The 18,027-nt window shown below is 46.7% G+C and overlaps 1 protein-coding gene across 4 annotated transcripts in view; it reads left to right on the forward strand.

Moving 5' to 3' along the window:
- Nucleotides 1-18,027, forward strand: part of UNC13D (unc-13 homolog D) — a 697,875-nt gene that overhangs the window by 307,738 nt on the left and 372,110 nt on the right. For all 4 annotated transcript variants that reach the window (XM_085616967.1, XM_085616965.1, XM_085616968.1 and 1 more), the window contains exons 14-15: nucleotides 812-929; nucleotides 1,605-1,729. In XM_085616967.1, coding sequence (XP_085473093.1) covers nucleotides 812-929; nucleotides 1,605-1,729 — 243 coding nt within the window. The remainder of the gene's footprint in view (nucleotides 1-811; nucleotides 930-1,604; nucleotides 1,730-18,027) is intronic.

Below are 18,027 nucleotides of genomic sequence, written 5' to 3' on the forward strand. Positions count from 1 at the left end.
GGTTGTTTAATGGATAATCCGCCCAAACATGAAAAATACATTTATACACCCGGTTGTAACTGTTTCCAAGTTGGCAAAAGCTAGCACGGCTCACTTTGAATTGTGCGCTAGAGCAAAATGCATTGTGGATGCTAACACTAGCGGAGCCGCTTGTATTGCATCTTCAAACCGAGTCACCCTGCAGAGCAGCCCCATTTAACCCCGGGCCTGGTCCCCGTGTAACCGGGGCAGAAGCGAGCAGACTTTGTTCCACTCCATGTCCATTCATGATTTCCACACCACGTCAAGCTTCGAGGAAACGGACTAGTGAAAAGCTGACGCGTCTCTCTTTATTATAAGCCACGTTTTTCGTGTAAACGACTTCTAACTTTGCCAATCTGGTCAATGAAAAGCCTTACGTTTCAGGACTAGAAGTGCCGGGTTTCTTTTAAACAATATGTGCCCAGAGTGCAGGCGTTTTTGTGGCGCGCTCACTCTACTCTGCAAGGCAGTTTCTGACTGAAGCATGGGAGAACCCTCTGTAATTGAACTGCATTTCTGTGCTTTTTTGTTACGTCAGTTAACAGGCCTTGGCATTGCCAATAGGTCTCGCTTTTTGGAGCTTAGAAGTATTTAGTTATGCAGCACAATATCCTTGGTGCAACATCAGCAACTGTTGCATGGCTGAACACTTATAAGGTCCCAAAGGCGAGACCTATTGGCTATGCCAGTGCTTGTTTGTTTGGGTCTGCTTTGTGTTTCAGGGAGATGAACCATAACATAGCTGGTGTAGCCCACCGCATAGCTCATGTTGATGCCTTTCCTTTTGTAGGCAGTGGCTAGCCTACAGCAAGCTGTACCAGAGCCTGGAGTTCAGCAGCAGCTGCCTGCTCCATCCTATCATCAGCATCGAGTACCAGTGGGTACAAGGCAGAATGCAGCCCCAGCAGGTAAGAAGGGTGGTGGTTGTGCTGTGCTGAGACTGTACTAGTGCCTGCTCTGATGTGCGCTGTAGACGTATGCATGTTATAATACGCTGCCAATCATTTTGAGTTTGTGTATGTATGAGGTGTGTTGATTTATTACTGTTGAGAAAAAAAATGTGATGGGTCAATTGCATGGACCAATCTCAGCCACTGGTATTTTCAGTGGACCACATTCCAATCCATCATGCCAGCTTGCCTTTTTAGGTCTCACCTAAGACAGTGCATGTGCTGTCTGTTATTTTGTTAGCTTACACTGAGCTTGGCGTCCACCCATTGTTTACCACGTCACTCATTTGTTTGCTTCTTAATTGTTGGCTTGAGTGGGCTTTACTTCCCCATCGTAAGTTTGTCCCTCCCCTGAAGCATGAATCCTTGGTGGCTTTGACCGTGTACAGTGCTGCGCTGCCTTTCTGCTATACAAGTATCACACACATGAATGACTCTTCTAATAGCTCGCTATTGTGTTACACAGGTGAATGGAGACTTTCCCTAACGCGCCTTTTGGACCTGGAGGTTCCTATCCTCTCTTTTTGCCCTTTTCCCCCTACGCGTGTTTTGTACTGATGCCTGATGAGAAGGCCAGTGCCCTTAGTGGTGATTTTGCTTATGTTTTTTTGTTGTTGTTGTTGTTGTGTGCAGCGAGCGGAACTAGCAGAGTCGTTTGAATCCTTACTGGAATATGGTGTCTCCCTTCTCCATCGATATCGAATCGTCTTCCCACCATCGGCCCCTAAGTCTGCAGACCGTCTCCAGGGTCTGCTCAGGTGAGTAACAGCAGCAGGCTCTCCTCACAGAGACCGGCTACATTTTAAGACCTGGGGCCACAAATGAATGCATGCCTTGTAGATCGGTCTTCTGTTTTGGCATGGTGCGATAAGCAGCACCTGCTTCTAAGCATTAAAAAAATGTACTTCAGGAAAAGAGAAAACATGATTTCTGGTGCCTTGCCATACAAGCTGCCAAATTATTACTTGGGTCTGAATGTATAAATTTGTGAGAGCTTGTTTGTATTTTTTGTGATGAGACGTTTCAGTATATTTTCTGAGAAACCTTGCACATTTTTCATTTGAGTTTACGTTTAAAATTGTTATATGTATATATACATACTTGGTTATAGGGGCTTTCTGCCAGCGATCTTGATCCATTGGTCTGCTGTTGTGCAATTCTCATTTTTCTTCCACCCACAGCAGCATTTTGAATGGGGTAGTGAGTCAGCCCACTTTGGACTTTGGCTAACTTTACTTAGTCACAACCTTTGACTCTTTCACAAGGAGCACATTCACCCTTAAAGTAGTTATTTTTAGTGCCAGGGACTACTATGGTAATGTGTGACTTTTGCAACCCAAAAATATTTTTGCTGTTAGCCAATGTATGTTTTTTATATTAGGGAGGGCCCGGGAGTTCCCTTTACAATACTTTTTATTGAATCAAAAGAAACATTGCAAAGCGAAAGGGCTGGCAGCCAGTGTCAGACCTATTGACTTTACCATTGCTTGGTTTCCTTTGTACAATCACAAATTCCATAGCTTGTTGAGGCTATTGATTCCAGAAGGTAATGTTTATAATGAAGATGTTTGATTAGAGGTAAGTATTTTTTCTTTCTTCAGTAGAGTTCTCATTTTCTCGTTCCTTCAGCCAATTCCATCGTCTTTATCAGAGCCATGGTTTAATTTTTGTGTGAGAAAAAAAAGATTGTATGTTAGAGGCTGGTTCTGCACAAGCTTACGTTTTCACCTTTGAAAACATACAGTGAACCTGATGTATGATCAGTGATGGGATGGCAGCCTTCAAGGGACAGCAGTCCACAATCCTTGTGATGGCCATCCCAAATTGGAAACTTTTTTACAGCATTCCATGTTTCTTAAAGCAACAGGTGCTGCTTTAAAAAGAAAAAAAGGGTTCCACTTTAAGGATTATTCAAGAGGGGCATGGAGGACCACCGCCTATTTCCCCAAAGTCATAAGCCCCAATTTCTAAAGGGGAAGATACCCCTCTGTGAATGAGTTAGCATCTCCTTAGCAATGTTTTTTTTTTAAACAGTTTTTATTTTTATTAAAAATAACAGAAAAACATAAAGTAACAAAACAATAGTCAGCAGGTACATTTCTCATGTCTCCCATGAATATGGAGTAGGTAGAAAATACAGTTGGTGGGAATACAGAATGTATATCATTGCATTTCTCTATTTCTAGATCTCTCGCACTGTTCTCTCCCTCACGGTGGTTATCGCATACCTCCCTCAATAGACTTGTGGCGAATCCGGTGGAATCAATTGTGTGTTGTCTGCGTCCCCATCCTCCATCTCTAAACCGTAAGATCTCAGCCAAGGTTGCCAGATCTTCCGAAATTTCCTGGGACATCCTCTTGCCTGGAATACTACCCTTTCCGCCCCATGTACAGATCCATGCCGGTCCTCCACTCTTTCATAGTAGGCGGGTCAGCTCTCCCCCAATGCCTGGCTATGTTACGTTTTGCCACTATTAATCCTAGGTTACTTAGTAAGAGCTTGTATCTGGGCAAATCAACATCTGTATGTACGCCAAGCAGGACGTATTTGGGGTCCATCGGGATTTGTGCCTCAAGTATATTATTTAGTTTTTGCACTATCCGTGCCCAGTATCTATGTATTATTTGGCAATCCCATAAAGTATGAATATAGGAGCCCTTCTCTGTTTTGCATCGTAAGCACTCTGGCGTCTCGGCCCATTGCGTGAAGTCTCGCCCTGTCATAGTACACTCTATGTAGTATTTTGAACTGGATCAGTCTTAGCCTAAGTTTGATTGTCACTTCTCTAGGGTGCATTAGGGCTGTTTCCCAGTCTATGTCCTCTAACTTGCCTGTTGTTGCCTCCTATTTACTTCGAAGTACTAGTAGATTGTCGGGCATATTATTTATTAGTCTTATATGTCCACGAGACTGCCTTTTCAATTATCTCCTCCTGGAGAAGTCTTCCTTCTAGTGGAGCATATTCAGGGAGATCGGTGGTCCGATGTCTGCGCTCCATTCCGAGTAGTGTCAATGGTAGGAGCTGCCATCTAGCAACGTCCTCCCGGAATTCTACCAGGACACGTTGAATATTATGGGTGAGGCAATCCGCTTCATTAGTGGAGATGAACAGACCCAGATATTTGAAACCATCGGCTGCAATAGGCAGACGCAGTGGTATAAGTTGTGTGTTAGCTGGACTGCCAATGAGATATATGCTGGATTTCCCCCAGTTAATGTTCTATCCAGCTCGCTTGTCATATTCTGTGACTAACTCAAATACAACGGGAAGTGTGTCAGGACTGGCAATATATAGTAAGATATCATCTGTATAGAGGGAGATTCGTTCCTCCCTCAGCTGTCCCTCATTGTCTTGGAATCCCTTCAGTGCAGGGTGCGCTCTAATTAGGCATGTCAATGGTTTGAGAATCAGTGCAAAGAGCAAAGGGGACAGTGGACAACCCTGTCTGGTCCCTCACTGGATGGGGGAAGATCGCTGATTTGACTCCATTAACCTTCACTTTAGCGTTAGGGTTTGTGTACAATATATCTATCCATGACCGTAAGTTACCCCCAAGCCCAACTTTTGTAAGGACTTGTCTCATGAAAGGCCAATGGACCGTATCAAACGCCTTTTTGTGCGTCGAGTGATTGGAGTGTCCAGGCCCTGTCTCCCCTTGTAGGGGTGTCCATCCAGTTAGCCAGTCTATGTAGGTTAAGACGTGTGGAGCATTTAGGCATAAAGCTCGACTGATCCTTGTGAATCAGCGATGTAATAATCGTCAGCAGTCGTGTGGCAAGTATAGAAGCTAAGATCTTGGTCTCAATATTTGAGAGCAAGATTGGGTGGTAAGACCCACAGTCCTCTGGTGCCTTGACAGGTTTTGGTATAACCACCACCGTGGCTTGGCAAAGATCCGGGGATAGTGAAAAATTCCCCAGGTAGCCTGTTGGGACCCCGGGTTTTCCCAGATTTTTGTTTGGCTATGGCAGCCTGTATCTCTTCCAGTGTGATCTCTGCATCTAGTGCGTCTGTATCCTCCCGGCACAGGGCGGGCATTTCAGTTTTGCTAAGGTAGCTACTTATATCGTCCTCATCAACTGTTACCTTCTCCTTATAGAGATTGGTGTAGTATCGCTCGGCAGTAGTGTGGTGTGTACCTGCTTCAACTATCTGGCTATCCCAGTTGACCTCCTCTCCTTCCGGCTTAGCCAAGCTAGGAGTTTCCCTGCTCGGTCGCCTGATACGTAAAGTTTATGCTGTGTTGCCTGAATCTGTGCCTGGACCAACCTGTCAACCAGCGCGCAAAGTTGCCTACGTGTGATCTCCAACTGCCTAAGCGAGGTCGCCTCATTGTCAGGGGTAATATTGTGTTAAAGGTCAAGGAGTTGGCCTTCCAAGGTTTCTATCTGGAGAACTTCTGCTCTGCGTTTCCTCGCTATTGTGTCCTGTGGCCTACCTCGAAGGACTGCCTTGTAGGCCTCCCAGAGGGTGACCTCGGATGATATTGAGCCGTCATTCTCTTGAAAAAACTGTTCAGTTTCTCGTTGGATAACCTCCATCACTGCTTTGTCTCTTAGCTCCCATGCACTCAACCGCCATTCTGATCGTGTTCTACGTGCCGTCCCTCCTACTTTTAACCTTAGTGGTAAGTGATTGGAAATTACTCTAGACAAGTACTCTACTACATCTATTATCTGTATTTCTCCTGCTGGGGAAAATAATAGTCAAGTCTGGAAAAGGTCCTATGTGCCCCCAAGAAATAGGAGTAAGTACTTTCTAAGGGATGATGCTGGCGCCGTAAGTCTTTTAGACCCAATAACCTCACAAATTCAGCCAGCAGGTTAGGGACAAGGGTCCCCATCGTCGTTTTGGACCGATCTTGGCTCGGGTCTATCACATCATTAAAATCGCCTCCGATAATTGGAGTTGGGGCCTCTGAGTCCAGCAATATCTTTGCAACTGCGCCTAGCAATTTGGGATTGCAACCGTGGCGGGCATATACACTGACCAGGGTGATATCCCTCCGTCTCCCTGGTCTATCCAGGATTTAATTATGTGAAATGGCAAGGTTTTCCTAATTAGGATAGCCACCCCACGTGCCCCGGGCGAAAATCTGGCATGTGCCAGTGTGACACATGTCCCCCTACCTATGAATGCACACTGTGTTCCACGGAGATGGGTATCCTGTAAAAGGAACACATAGGGCCGAACTCTCTTGATATACTGATTAACTAAACCTCGCTTAATTTTGCTGCCTAACCCATTGACATTCCATGTCATAACTGTATAAGGTGGTTCAGCCATTGTGTGTATGCTTGTTGTTGACACCATAGGAGTCGACATCGTTCCCCCCCCACACCCATCCCACCTTTCCTAACTCCTGATCCTGAGATCCCCTGCTGCTGTCTAACTTGAAAACAGAACTAATCTTTGAACTAACAATGTTCCTCTCCCTAACCGTGAACCCCTCCACCCCACTTTCTCCCGCACTGTACGCCCATCTCCTGAAGTATCAACGTGACAAATCTGTGTATGTGTCAATAGGGAAGTCTGTCGATACCGCCTGCCACCTTCCCCTCCCCCCCCCCCCCCCCCCCACTCTAGAGACAAATCAAACCACAAAAGGATATATGGTAATAGAGAGAAATGTGTTCGGTCTCTCTAAACCTGGGCCCGTCTGGGGGGTAGGGCCTCTGTGTCAGCAGACCCTCGCCAGACTTGTTCTGTCGCACGCCCATAGTTCAGTTCTTTTTGCCATCTTCATCTTGTTGCAATTGGAGATCATTGTGCATCCCCTGAATCCTGACTCCTCCGCATTGTTGATGGTCTTGAGTACCGGGTGGTCACTGCCCGTATCAACCTGGGAATCTTTATCAGATTGGATCGTCTGCGCGCTGTCTCCCTGGTTTGAGTCTCCATCCGTGTCTCTGGTCTATCGCAGCCCTTCTACCGAAGTCACCCTTCTTCTCCTGTATGGGGTAGTCTGTAGCACGGCTCAGACCGGCTTAAGTTTCCCTGTCAGTCGCCTTTTCAATTTGATCCTCTGTGGTCTGGGTTCCCATCTGGGAAGAGTCTCTCTGGGCCACGCCTCCGATCCACCAGTATCTGGGCGCAGCCTAGGTCTTTCTTCGATCCATGCCCAAGCTTCCACAGGTGTTTGAAACAAGCATTTGCAATGCAATAGGTCTCGCATTTACAAGAGTTTGATCTATTGACATTGTAAATTGCAATGCCGTTTATTTATGTGTTATGTGTAAACGGCATTGTCATTTACAATGTCAATAGCTTCAACTCTTGCAAATGCAAGACCTATTGCATTGCAAATGATTGTTTTCGTAAAAACGCCCATGCCGCACTTTCTCTTTAATGCCAGCTGCGCCCCTTTCTTAAGACGAGCCGCGTCTAAAGAAATGGGTCTGGCCACCATTAAAGTGAAAGTGCGGTTTGGGGCGCTTTTACAAAAAAAAAGCATCTGCTTGTCAAGTTGATAAACAAATGCTTTTTTTTGTAAAAGCCCTTCATGCCGCTGTTTCACTTTAATAGGGGCCATGCACCTTCACCTACTCATCACGGCCCGGTGCCACTGCTCCTGTTGCACCAATGATATCTACGCCCCTTGACTGTGAGAGACACAGCTTCGACCCAAACAGGCAACTCATCCTGGCCCGTTGCCACTGCACCGGCAGCACCATTGATATCTACGCCCCCTGACTGTGAGAGACAGAGCTTCGGCGCAGACTGCTGATCGCTGCCCGGTGCCACTGCACCTGCAGCATCAATGATATCTACGACCACTGACTGTGAGAGACACAGCTTCGGCCCAAACTGCTCATCTCGGCCCGGTGCCACTGCACCGCTGCACCAATGATCTCTACGCCCGCGACACTGAGTGACGCATCTTAGGCCCAAACAGACCACTCATCTCGATACGGGTAACCTTGGTGGGGGCAATGAGGCTTCTTTTCATACTGGCCATCGGAGACGAGCAGCGCCCTTCTGACCCCTTTCTGCACCCCTTTTGAGCCACTGTCACTGTGCTTTGTTACCGAGTTTGTGGCATGTAACATGACAATGCTTACATCGCATGTCAGTGTGTCCTGCTGTGTTGTATGAAGTGACCCAGCTGCAAGCAGCATGTCAGAGCCAGTGTGAAATGGTCGTTGTGAAGGTAAAGGGCTATATTTGATTCGAATTGTAGTGCTGTAAACCCACCGAGTTTTAGGCGCTTAGACGCATATCTTATTAAACCTGAGAACATTTCTGCATGCCATCAGCACAAGCCATAGAGTCCTTGTTTCACTCTGCACAAACGTTATCCTTGCTGCAGCATATTTGTAATTCACAAAGAAACATGACTTTAAATTGCATTTGACATAGGTAGCTAATTCAAGCCAAACTCTTTCATACAGGAAACTGTGACTGACTCGGCCATTGTCTAGCAGAGTTGCTGGGATTACCCTTTCTTTTCCACATCTCATCCTACATTCTTACAAATCACGCAGATGTATTGCGTTCAAAGCTTGAAGAAGTTATGAAACCTAGACCCGCACCTTGCCCCGCTCATGTCCTCCGCTCCAACGTCCACACCTTCTCCTCAGCATCTAAAGCCCTGCCCGGATCCTCCTCTCAGCGGGCTGCTGTCTGTGTGGTCCTGTGGCTCTCAAGTGCAGCAGGCACCAAAAACTCAGCAATGGACAGAACACCCGCCTGCTTAGGTCAGTCTGCTCCCCTGAACAGAACGCGCCTGCACTCACATTCAACCCTTGTGAACAATCTCTACCTTGCGATTTCTTCTATCCAACTCATCCGAATCTAGGTTGCTGGTGTGGATCGAGATTCCTAAAATGCATAATACTCTTCAGAAATACTTAAAATAAAATAAAATGCTGTTTGGATGTGCGAGCAGCAGTCACCCTTGACCTTCTGTGTATCAAAAGCGCGTGTCGTGTCTCCGGCTAGTGAACCAGGCGTCACCTACGCTCGACACATTGAGCGATCACACCACATATTCCACAAACTGCGCTGCTGACTTGCACGCTTCTGTAACAGGTGTGACTATCACCGGACAGTTCCGTGGTCCTCATCTTGCCGACTCCAGAAGGTCGAGAGGCTGGGTCGGCCCCAATGATGTTCATGCCTGTGACGTGCAGCCTTCCCAGAGATGTGTGTGCAGCAGAACGAGCTCTCAATAATCTACAGGAACTCTGCTACGGCTCTCGGGAGGGGCGGGGGCGAGCTTGTCTGTGCTGCTGCTTGCTCCTGTTCACCCTCCCTCCATAAACAAGAGCCGGGAAGTGCTTGGAGCACGCGTGCGCATTTAAAAAAAAATATTAAATAGCATGAGGCTGCCTAGGACGTGCGTGTTGACGAAAGTGAAACTGCATGCTGGCTTGCGAGGGAAGGGGGACAGGAGATGTGCACGCCGCGTGGCTGTAGGCGCGTACACCAACTCAAATCCGCCAAAAGCCTGCGCGTGCACATCTCCTGTCCCACTTCCGAGGCAAGTCAGCAACAATAGATCTCGCTTGCTACAGCAGCGCTTCGCGCTGCGTTCGCAGGCGAGACCTAAAAAGTGAGTAGATCCCTGGAAGATTACCTTTAACTACGCTGGAAAAAGGAGCATGTATTGGAGTTTCATGGTTTGGAGTTTGCTTTTCCCCGAATCGAAGGTTCGCCGCCTTTTCTGTATTTCCCTTGAATAGTCAGGGAAAATCACCACAGTGGCGTTCGCCGCATTTTCTGCATTTCCCTTGATTAGTCAGGGAAAATCATGACATTGGCGTTTGCCAGTTTGAGTTGACCTACTCTCCTTGCCTCTCTAAGGATCATATCACGATCTTGGCAATTCAAGAACCTTGCTATTAACGGGCGCGGTGGAGCCCCCGGGGGAGGCCTCACATTTGGCATCCTGTGTGCCCGTTCGATGATAAAACAGGTGGAGAACTGTGCCCCCGGAAGAATCTCCTTAGCAATGTTGATTACTTTTCAGTGTTTTGTGTCTGCGGTTGCAGTAGCCTACCATTAATACATCTTGATGCGAATTGCAATTAGTAGGGGATGCCCTTTCAAGCCCTTACCTAATTGCAATTTGGAATGAGTCAAAAAATACTTTTGCAATTCAGACAGGCTTTTCAGAATCGCAAACGGAGTTTACTACATAGCAAATGCCATTTTGCCTTCGTAAACCTCATGGTTTTTGTGAATCACACAATTTACAATCACAAAATGGCTTTGCATATGAGGCCCAGTGTTTCTAGATATCTTGTTTGTAAGGAAAGTAAAAATTAGCAGTCCTATAGTTACCATATTAACTTAAACTTTTCAAATGAAGTCTTTGCACCTTTTCTTGTTGTGTGTATTCACCAATGCAGTTTGCATGATTTTCAGCTTAGATTTGTACATGCTTTTCAGTCTGTTTTTCTGCTTTATTTTTTTTTAAACAAATTTTATTTGTCAAGTGGCACATATACTGCAGAGCCCTGTTCCCCAGGGACAACTGCACAATCAAACCATATAATAATGACTTTGACAGTTTGCAGAGTGATATCCAAGAAAAATTAAAGGTAATACAATAAAAATCAAACTCCCCCACCGCCCACAGCCCTCCCCCCGATCTCACCACACACCCACTCTAGACAGAACCATTCCAGTGTTAAGATATAGATACCCACCAGGTTTCCACCACCTTCCCCTCTCCCTGATTCCTCCCCTACGAGCCCTAATCTTATAGACGCGGGTCCCGTTCTACTGGAACTGGATCCAAGAGCAGTCCCCGATAGTCCGCCCACCTTTTCCATATTTTAAAGTGTTTGAGGGGGCACCCCCTGGCGATGAAGATGGGTTTCTCTAGGCCCGTGCAAAAGTCCAGGCCATTCTTCCATGCGGCCAATGCAGGGGGCCTTGGTGCCTCCCACGCCCTCGCTATGTCCCTTTTGGCTAATGTAAGACCCGACAACAATAAATGGCGTTTGTAAACGTTGTCGCCTATACCCTCCATAACATGTAATAATGCTAGTTTCGGAGAGCGGGGAAGATCCCATCCCAACATCTCCGATAAATAATTGTAAACCCCCCTTCAGAAATGATCTAGGGAGATGCACTGCCAAACTGTATGCAGTAGCCTGCCCTCCTCCCAGTTACATCTAAGACAGACCCCGCTCTTCATAAACGTACACGTGTGTAGTAAGCCCTATGTAAGTATTTAAACTGAACCAGGCGCACCGCTATGGCCGCTCCTCGTGGGGCAGCCAGGGCCTACACCCAATCCTCTTCCTCTAAGGGACCCAAATCCCCATCCCAATCCTCCCGGAGTTTCTGTAGCGTGGAGGAGCAGTGGGTAACCATGGTTTGGTATATCCTGGAGATCTTACGGTCCTGAAGCTCTCCCATAAAAACTTTTGCCTCCAGAGGATTAAACTCAGCCAAAGACTCCAATCCCCCAAACTAGGTAACCGAGCGTGTTGCAATTGTAAATACTTGAAGAACTGGGAGTTCAGCATATGAAATTCTGCCCGAAGGTCCTGGAAGGACCTCAGGACCGGACCCCTCATGACATCGCCCAAGACCGATATCCCTATATGATCCCAACCCAGGAATCCCTGCAAGGCAGCTAGGTGTGGCAACCGCCCATTGACCCTGAGGGGAGTCTCCCGCGTTAGTGTGTCCCACCACCCCATCCTATGCAACGCCTGCCTCCAGATTTGGAACACTATCTTCGTTGCCGAGGGCAAAGAACCCCGCAGAGATGCCGAATATAAAACCTTGTGCAGCGAGTGATCTCCCAGGAGCTGCCTTTCTACTGCGTATGCCAGGTCCTCCCGATCGCCATACCACCATTCTTTCAATACAAGCAAATGAGATACCTGATAATAGGACAGGATATCTGGCAACGCCAGTCCCCCACAGTAGGTGGATAAAAAACACGTCCACAGGGCCACACGTACCTTGCCCCCTTCCCACAAGAACTGCCCAAGAGCCGTGTTTACTTGCCTAAACCAACGGGGGGAATCGGCTAAGGGTGGTTCTGTAACTGATATAGAAGGCGGGTGAGCGCAACCATCTTAAATATGGCTGATCTGCCATAGATAGTCAGTGGCATGTGGGACCAGGTCTTAATGTCTTCACGTACTCGCTCCCACACCGGTACCATGTTGCGTTCCCAAGTGACTATGGGCATGTGCATTATAAATACCCCTAGATATTTCAGTCCTCCCGCTGTTAGCTGGATCGACGATGCCCGGGCGCCCAAATCTTCCCAACCTCCGAGCATCCACAACGTAGACTTGCGGGGGTTCATATACAGTCCAGAGGTCTCCCCAAAAATTTGCATTATGCGCAGGAGCCCCGTGCTGTCCACATTTGTGAGGAAGAAAAGGACGTCATCCGCATACAACACAATCCTATTCGACAACCTCTGGGCCCATTCAAAGCCCTGGACCTGTGCGTCCATTCACTCCCACGCGGCCAGAGGCTCCATCGCAAGGGCAAATAAATATGGGGACAAGGGGCATCCCTGTCTCGTTCCCCGCCTAATAGAGAACACAGAGGAGGCCACGCCTGCCACTCGCATTGACGCCGCGAAGTCCGTGTACAGAAGAGTCAAATAAGAAATAAACCTTGGCCTGAAGTTCAGCCTTTGCAGTAGTGCAAAGAGGTATACCCAACTAAGAGAATCGAAAGCCCAATCCATGTCCGCTAACAACAATGCTGCCGGTGCACCCAGGCGCTGGATGGCCGCAACCACCACATGCGCCCGTCTAATATTGTGTCTAGTCGCCTGCCGAGGCAAAAGCCCAGCCTGGTCAGGGTGTACCAGAGCGGCTACATGAGGCAACAGGCGATTCGCCAGGGCCTTCGCCAAGATTTTGGCCTCCACATTTAAAAGAGAGATGGGTCTGTAAGATGCATGTTGATCTGGCGGTCTACTGGGCTTATGGAAGACCACCACCTCCGCATGCCTCCAGTCCGGGGGAAGAGAACCACGGTCCCGCGTCTCCTCCACCACTGCGCGGTAATGAGGTCCCAGCAGCAAAAAATACTGCTTAAAACTGTTTTTCTGCTTTTCACTAATGGTTTGCATATATTTTGATTCATGGTTTACCAGTCTTTTTTTCAGTTTAGACATTGCATAGTATTTCATTTTAAGATTTAAATCAATGTTTATGCCATTTGCAATTGTAACAGCAATAAACGGATCAACCAATAAATCCCTATCCCTTCTCTCCTCCAACCAAGGAGTGCTGCTCTTCTCATGAAACATATTTTTTTTAGTGCGTTTTTGTCCTTTTCTTCCCCAGGAGGGAGTGATAAACCTACCCCACCGGCTTATTCCCATAGCTTCACCAGGCTGCATCCTCTTGCACTTTTAGGAGGGCCCTTAATGCTACCACACCATATCTTAGAGAAATCCCTCTTGGTTCCTGTAATTCTGTGCGATATTTTCTCTATGGCAAATATGTGTCATGTCCGGTGGAACCAATCTAACACCATCAGGCCTCAGCCCTCTGCCTTGCTAATAGTACCTCTTTTACCACTAGTAGGAGCAGCATTACGAGGATATGGGTGCACTTTACCAACCCCCATTTGGTCTATGGTGCCCATCCCATCAATAAACTCAAAGTATGGATTGGATATTGTACTTGTATGATCTTTATGGTCCAAACCTGACCACAGAACTCATGGATCATTGAGTAATAGTATATGCAATATGTTCAAAATAGTTTCAAGGTCCCTGCATCGTCTCCAGCAGGAGTCAGACTGCTTAATACTTATTGTGTGCAGTGTGGTTACTGTGTAGTGCCATCAATAGAGATTTTTTAAACTAGCTTCTCTCCCTCTCACACGTCTGGCTCCCACAGATGCATTTTGCAAAATATTGGCCCATTCTATATCCAAGTATGTCATCCACAGTTCCCTCTCATATGCAGCCTGGAAGCTGTACCTCAGCAAGGCCTCAGTTTCTTGCAAGAAATGGCATATGACTTGGGCAATTGTTAGTCCATATCTACTGTCTGCAGAGCACCTGGCATAATTGTGCTGTGTGCCGCCCAGTGCGTAATAATATCACTCCTTTTCTCCTTCATCTGTTCAAATGTTTTAATCACCCCCTCAAGTCTTCAATGCAAGACCTATTTGAGGGGTTGATTAAACATTTCAATGCAAAAGGTAATATAGACGTCCAGATATCAGTTTTCTGGGCCCAGCTGAAGGGCGCCCCTCTCTGCAGGCGATGGAGAGTACCTGGCAAGGTGTTCAGATTTAGAGCTTCCAATTTAGCCCCGTTTGTCTTGAAGCCTGAGGCTGTGCCACATTTCTCAAGCTCCTTCGTTAGCCTCAGAGGGATGAGGTAAGTCCCGTCACTTGGACCAGCATGTCATCATTGAAGATGGTGATCTTAATCTAGTTACATCCCAAGCTAATCCCTTGTATCTCCAGGTTGTTTCTGAATCCCTGGGTCCAATTTTCAATGTAGAACGCTAAAAAGTGGCGACAGTGGGCAGCCCTGTCCTGTACCCCAGTATGTCGTTATGATGCCTGATCCCATGTGTTAATCCTAATTATCGGGGTGGGAGCTGAATATCCAGGCCATGCTATATTTAGGAATATATTTCCTAGTCCCCTCACACTTAATGCATCTCTCAGGAATCCCTTGTCCACCCTATTATAGAACTTCTTTGTTTCCAAGGATAGAATCTGACTCTCGCCTAAGCACCTTCCTCGTATTATCGTTACCCTCCAGCCATCGACAAAACCCGATTAATCTGTGAGGATTAGCTGCAGTAGGACCCTGTCCACCCTAGTTGCCAGGAGTTTTGCAAAAATGTGTACATCAGTTTTGAGTAACAATATGGGTCTATACTACCCACAGTATTCCCTATCCTTCACAGGCTTTAGCAACACTGTTCTTCTGGCTTCAGACATTGTTGGCATCACTGCAGGGGTGTCAGTGAAAGAATTGAATAATGTAGCTGTAAATTCTGTAGTCCTAGGCCAGAAGACCTTGCAAAAATTAACAAGAAACCCTCGTGGTTGGGTCTGTAGAGTTCTTAAGAGGCTTCATGGTGTTTGTTTACCTCTTCTCTAATGGGTTGATCCAGCTTCTCTCCATCCTCTGTTCGGATATGTTCAGCACTACACAGGTCTTAGTTGAACCTTTGGAATCTTTACCTCTTAAAAAAAAATCCATCTCTAGTTAGGGCATATTCTATTCTGCCTTATTGAAATCAAGTAGTCAAAGATTACCCTTGAGTGAAAAGTAAGACCTTTCATGTATCCAAAAAGCCAACCTCAGTAAGTCACTGCGTACTTCCTCTAAAGAGTGTTATTGTACTCCTTGATGAATGATCCATCTTGTCTTGCCTTGCACCAAACACAAGGTTCCATCCCTTTTTTAATTAGTGAATTTGTGGCCAGAAAGAAGAGCGTTTGCATCGTAGAGCTAAGGAAGGCCTTCTGTACCGCATTGGGGGTTTATACTGAGGCTGTAGATAGCTTCCTTCCCTTCAGGTATCCATTCATTAGGAGCCATCGTACCACTTTGACTAGAACACTGAAAACCCTGTATGTGGTAGAAACAGAATAATGCTCCCACTGTTTTGGTATTTCGGAGTTGCACAGGGCGGAACTGAAAAACAAAGGCATCCCTAGCAAATGTTATCATACCTGCCCCCAAACGCCATAGAGATAGAACTAAATAAAGTGAGAGAGCCCAACCACTACATGGCAGGCATGAGGAGTTAGTCAGTTTTTTTTTTTTAATTGGGGAAAATGCTGCATTTAGCAGCACATTATTCCTTATATACCACCATTTTTCGCATGTCTTTAGGTCTCTTTCTTACTTTTACTGTCCTTCATCCTCCCTTGTTATTACTTCAATCTTCCTTCTCCCTCATTCTCTATACCATCTCCTTTTCCTTGCTTCCTTCGCTGCCTTTCCTCATTTCCTTCCCCCAAGAGTAATACTCTCTCAGCCTTTGCTTTTTTCATCTTTGCTCCTTCTCCTTTCCTTTTCACCCCTTTTTCTTACTATCCTCCCTCTATACTTTCTCACTTCTGCGCTTCTTTAGTACCCCTTTTTCAACCTACCTCTCATCTGTCTCTCTTTTATCTGTTTCTGTTCTCTCCTTTGTTCTCCCCCTCCTTTATTCAGTGCACAGGTGACTGCAGATGATTTGTATATGTGAGAGGAGTGGCATCTTCTGTTGTCTTTTATGTAAGAGTGTAGGAAGTTAGGGACTAATGATCACACATTGGTACCAAGTTCTCATGCACAATGCACTTAACGCAAGGCTTCACATTTCAAACTGATACTTTGTTGTACTGAAAAACATGAAGGGCAGTCTTTTTACCTTCATGTTACAAATGCAAGATTTTCCTCCGTTAAGACTGATACAGTCACAGTCTTGCTTCATCAGCACATGAGGACTGACCTCGAACTGAAGCTAGGCTGCAGTGCCAGACACCAAGCCCTGCCCTCAGTGCTTCTAATTGACTAGGCACTATGTTGATTGGCTGCAAGAACAGTCCAGTGTCATCAGTCTTCTGCTGAGGTTTGTGAGAAAGGATCTAGTGTGCAACCTCCAGATATTTTTGTGTCGTGTCTCCTATTGGAGGCAGACATCTCGCTTTGTGTCTTAAAGATGTGCAGGACTATTAAGCATTTGGCTGTGGCATTAGTTCCCCTGACATTAAATGAGATAATCTGTAGTCACCTAACTATTGACGTCTCTCTGTGTGCTGTTTACTCCGGATGGGTATACCCGTTTGCCCATTTGGCTTTGCTACTGTGATTTCACCCTTCTATTCTTTGCCCTGCCCTGGCAGCAACACCGTGGAACATTTAAACTCCCAACCCCCCACCCATCACCAAAACTACTTTCATCAGGTATTCGAAACATTAAACTTTGACCCTTCACTAGTGTTACCTAACATAATCCCCTTTCAGGACTTTAAAATGACCGTCCAAATTATGGTGAAGTTGGCCCACTGTATCCCAGCTCCAGTCAGATGGCCCTCGGCTGCAACCCATTATCATGTTGGGGGTCTTTGTCCTCAAGATTCTCATACTTTTCCTGCAGGACAATGTTCTGCTTCTGCAGTGCCAGTAGTTCTTTCAGCTAGAATTCATGTTACTGAGAGCTCCCGTCAGAGGTGTACTCTAGGTATGAAGCCCTACTCCAAGGTCCTGAAGATCATTTCTTGTCTTCCTGGTGCCCCCTACAAAGCTCTGCTCTGAGGGGACTAATGTCATCTTTCAGTCCGCAGAACAGTTGCACCAAGAGGTTATTGAGGCTTCCTCCTTTGATGCCAAACCTTAATCCAGCTTAGTGCACGCATTATATTTGTTCTTTCGCTGCCCACCAGTAAGTGAAGATGATCATATGAACAACTCTTTCACCATCGGTTCTCTCTTGTTCTAAGTGGAGGCTATCACTTGCCTGCAGCATTCCTTCATTATTCCGTGCTGTGCAGATAGTGTGCGCAAAGCCCCTTTACATATAGTCCAAGGTGAGTCAAGCCAAGCTGAGAGCTGCAAGTGGTTCACCTCCTCCCCGTAGGCCTTTCTTTTCTCACACTTTGAGCTCCTAAGCTAACATCTGCCTCAGAGCACACTCTGCTTGGGTTGTATCCACTGCGCCAATTTCAGCCCTTCACATCATCTCCACAGATCGGCCCTAACTAGTCATTCTGTGTTTATAAGTGTTCATTGCCACCAGCACTGTTATCCTGCTTCGCTGCTTGCCACTGTGGCCTTCCAACTCCCATGGCCTTCCCGGTTGTTTAGCATTGGTACTTGGCACTTCCTGAAGGCACAGTCTTTCTAGTTGGGCTCCTTAGCCTCTCCTCTATCTGAGGGGCACAGACTTTTCCACTTCTATGACCCCTGCCTCAGCAGTGAATGCGTTCTGGATCCACCATCCACACGCCACTGTAGAGTCACAGCGCATGGGTGGGCCACTCTGCCATGTCCCCTTATTGACCAGCAGGTCGGGGGCCCCATTCACCGCTCCAGCACTCGCCAGTTCTTCCACTTCTGTCTGTGATGTTCATTTTACTGAGTCAGAGGCACAAGT

This window comes from Triturus cristatus, chromosome 7 (genome assembly GCF_964204655.1).
Source record: "Triturus cristatus chromosome 7, aTriCri1.1, whole genome shotgun sequence".
NCBI lineage: Eukaryota > Metazoa > Chordata > Amphibia > Caudata > Salamandridae > Triturus > Triturus cristatus.